The sequence below is a fragment of the Gavialis gangeticus genome, unplaced genomic scaffold (genome assembly GCF_001723915.1).
Source record: "Gavialis gangeticus isolate Ggan-Ray unplaced genomic scaffold, GavGan_comp1, whole genome shotgun sequence".
NCBI lineage: Eukaryota > Metazoa > Chordata > Crocodylia > Gavialidae > Gavialis > Gavialis gangeticus.
In genome coordinates, this window is record NW_017728993.1 from 38,200,558 (window position 1) to 38,203,955 (window position 3,398).

The 3,398-nt window shown below is 46.7% G+C and overlaps 1 protein-coding gene across 1 annotated transcript in view; it reads left to right on the plus strand.

The window, feature by feature from the left end:
- PKN2 (protein kinase N2) overlaps positions 1-3,398 on the plus strand; it is a 65,058-nt gene that overhangs the window by 37,995 nt on the left and 23,665 nt on the right. The window contains exon 4 of the mRNA XM_019528337.1: positions 1,739-1,856. Within this exon, the coding sequence (XP_019383882.1) occupies positions 1,739-1,856 (118 nt within the window). The remainder of the gene's footprint in view (positions 1-1,738; positions 1,857-3,398) is intronic.

Here is a 3,398-nt window from a genome sequence, read left to right on the forward strand (position 1 = left end):
GGGGGGAGGTGTCTTCACTGCATACTACAGCATAATGTCCAGATACTTAAATTAGACTGCTTTTTGTAGCTCATTTATAACCCAAGGCAAGGCTTATGTTCTGTTAATTTGCTATATTTCTTGTTAAGGTAAACATTTGAACTGACCCAGTGTCACAGAGAAATAACCCAAAAGAATCATGAGTAGAACATTTTCTAACTAAATATACTGCCATTAACTGTACCAGAAAGACTGAAGATGCCTGAAGTGTGGCTATTAACCTTAAAAATGAGGGGAGCTAATTAGTGCTGTTGGTGCTGTTATTAGCAGAAATAACTGTATTTAATGTAGGGCTGTCAATTTAATCACGGTTAATACGCACGATTAATATACTACTAGGTTCATTAATTTTTTTAACACATTAATTGTGCAAGTGGTTTTGGAGCCTACGCCCAGGCTCTGCTCTGCCACCTCTAGGCCCCGGGCACGGGCTCTGGGCAGCTGCAGCAGGACGGGGGGGAGGCCACAGACAAGCAACCGTGGCCTGCACACGGCCAGGAATGCAGCTCTGGCGTGTGTAGAGCAGCGCCATGCTGGTAAGTCTATGGAGGGGATGGGGCAGGGGGGGTGCAGACTGAGGCACTCACAGTGAGGGAGAGAGTGGGGCAGGGGCAAGTACTGAGGTGAATAGGGCCCCAGGGTGGCACGGATCATGTGATGGAGCCACAGGAGGCTCGTCGAGGGGTGCGGCTCCTTGCATCTACGTGCAAGGGGAGGAGGCATGGGTGGCATGTGCTCCCAGACTTGCATGGGGCAGAGGCAACTTGCCTGCTGCAGGCTGGAGCTCTGCATCCTTGCCTTTGCCCTGGGAGCAGTGTGCTGGCTGCGCTGTATCCCCTACCTGCCCAGCAGTGGGAGGCACATCATGGCATTGCACAGCTCCCAGGGCAAAGGCAGCAGGGTGCAGAGCCCCAGCCTGCAGCAGGCAGTCCACCTCTGCCCTGCACACATCCTAGGGGCACGTGCCCCATATGCCTCCCCCTGGTGTGCACAGCAGCGGGGAGCCACGCCCCCCATTCCCCCCAGATGAGCCACCCGCAGCTCTATCACATGACCCGCCCTGTCTGTGGCCCAGTCCATCACATGGGGGCCTCTATCTGCCCTCCCAGCTTTTCCTCCATCCCCGTTCCCTCCACAGACTTACCTGCTGGGCTCTATCTGTCTGTGTCTGTGTCTTCCCCTCACTCCCAAGCCACAGCCCTCCCAGCCCTGCTGCTGCTCCTCACTCCTGACCCACAGTACCCTGCATCCTGCTGGGGCATGTAGGAACCTTTCTTTCCATGGACTCCAAACCCCACACACACCTCACACCCACCCCCAACCATACAAAGTACCTGCATAATTTTGCATAATTTTGAATTTCTCTGTGCATAATTTTGAGGTTTTAGCTATGCAATTAATTGCGACTAAGTTTTTTTTTTAATCGCCAACTAATCGCGATCAGACTTTCTAGTTATTTGACCGCCCTAATTTAATGAGATTTAAGATTGTGTAAGTGCATACTCCAGGCAAGTACATAGCCTCAGGACTGAGAAAAGGTTATGTGCATAAACACAGTACACTGTACTATGTTATATGTGTACTTAACATTTAAGTTTCATGTTTGAGAATATGATATCAAGTGGATTTTGCTTTTGTTTTTTTTTTACCTCCTTGAGTGTTTTGGATTTTAAAACTTTTTAAAATTCTTTATTAATAGGATCGAAAACTTCTTGCCACAGCTCAGCAGATGCTCCAGGACAGCAAGACAAAAATAGAAGTCATAAGGATGCAGATACTTCAGGCAGCCCAGACCAATGAGTTGGCATTTGATAATGGTGATGGAGTAGAAAAGAATTTAATCTTCTTACTAATGTCAGAATTTCAAATAGGGATATACTACTATGAACTTGTAGCTATAAGAACATTTTGGTGGAAACAGGGGAGGTCAGACAGAGGGCAGGGTTTCATTTTTCGTGAACTGGGATGGTTTGGTAAGTAGGGCATCTGTCTTCCAATTCAGCCCCTGAATGCGACTTTAAAAAAAAAACCTAAAAAATAAACACCTTCCCTTTATTTGTAGCTTGCGATTTTACTTTGCATTACCCCTTAAGCCCCCATCCTTTCTGTTTTGGGCTTTTCCCTTGTCAAATTTTCATTTTTGCTCTATTTTTTTTCTTTCTTTTGGTGGGGTGTTTTCTTCCTTGTACTGTGGAGAAAGTAGCTGTTAGGTATAGACGGCAGCTTGATTTGGAATTTTTTTCCCTGTTTAAAAAAAAAAAAAAAAGTTTTTTCAGATTAACGACCAAACCTATTCAATTTCTCATATAGAGTGCCCAGTACTGCTAATTTTTGTAGGTATACATCCGTGCATGGGACCCAGCTCTTACTAGTATCTGAAAATTTAGACTGAGAGAAGAAATGACATGTTTTTACAAATCCAAGCACAGGGTTGTTTAACAAACTCTTAAAAGCTCAGTTGAAATAGTTTTGGAAAAATAAAAAATTCCTACACAGGGAAGCTTTTACAGATAAGTTAATGTCCCTGATAAATCATAGCATGATGCTATAAAACTACAAGCATATTGGTATATCCCTACATCTTAAGTCTTCTTGATACCTTCTGCTTTATTGACATCTCAGGGCTTCCATTTGCTAGTGAGAGGGGAATTTGTCATAAATTTCTGTGAAACACTTTTATTTGGTCAAGCTTAATTTCTAGTCTTGTGGTTGGAAAAGAACCTTTTAAATATCAGTGCTGTGTACTGTCTTCTAAAGCTTGAACCTGCCCTAGCATGGTTCCTGCCTGACACTGATCAGCTGACTATTGGCTTGATACGGGACTGCTCTGGGACTTGAATGTGTCCTGGTGCTGTCCCTGCTGGCTGACAATCACCTGGATTCTCAGGAGTACACTGGGGCTCCAGCCAGGTGTGGTGTAGTCCCCGCAGCCACAGCTGTCTCTGTGAACTGGCCTAGTTGGAGCCCTGGTGCGCTCCCGACCCAGCCAGTGATCAGTTGATCATTGACTGGCTCCAGGGAGTGCGCCAGAACTGGTTGGAGCCCCAGCATAGTCTTGGAACCAGGCAACAATCGGATGTTTTTCAAGCACCCAGCTTCCTGACCCCAAAATTGCATGTCCTACCATGCAAGTGATGTGTTGTTGTTTGGGATCATGGATCAGTTCCTGTCATGCCTACCATCCATTTGCAGACATGGGAGCGGGAAGGGGACCAGACTGCACCTGCACCCATACCACCTGGGCGAACTCAGCTCCCTGCCCCAGCTGGCTCCCAGGACCTAAGGCATGGGCAGTACCCCTCTTCCTCCCCCCCCCCCACACACTATACAGGAGTAAGACTGTATTCGTCAGCGGTCAT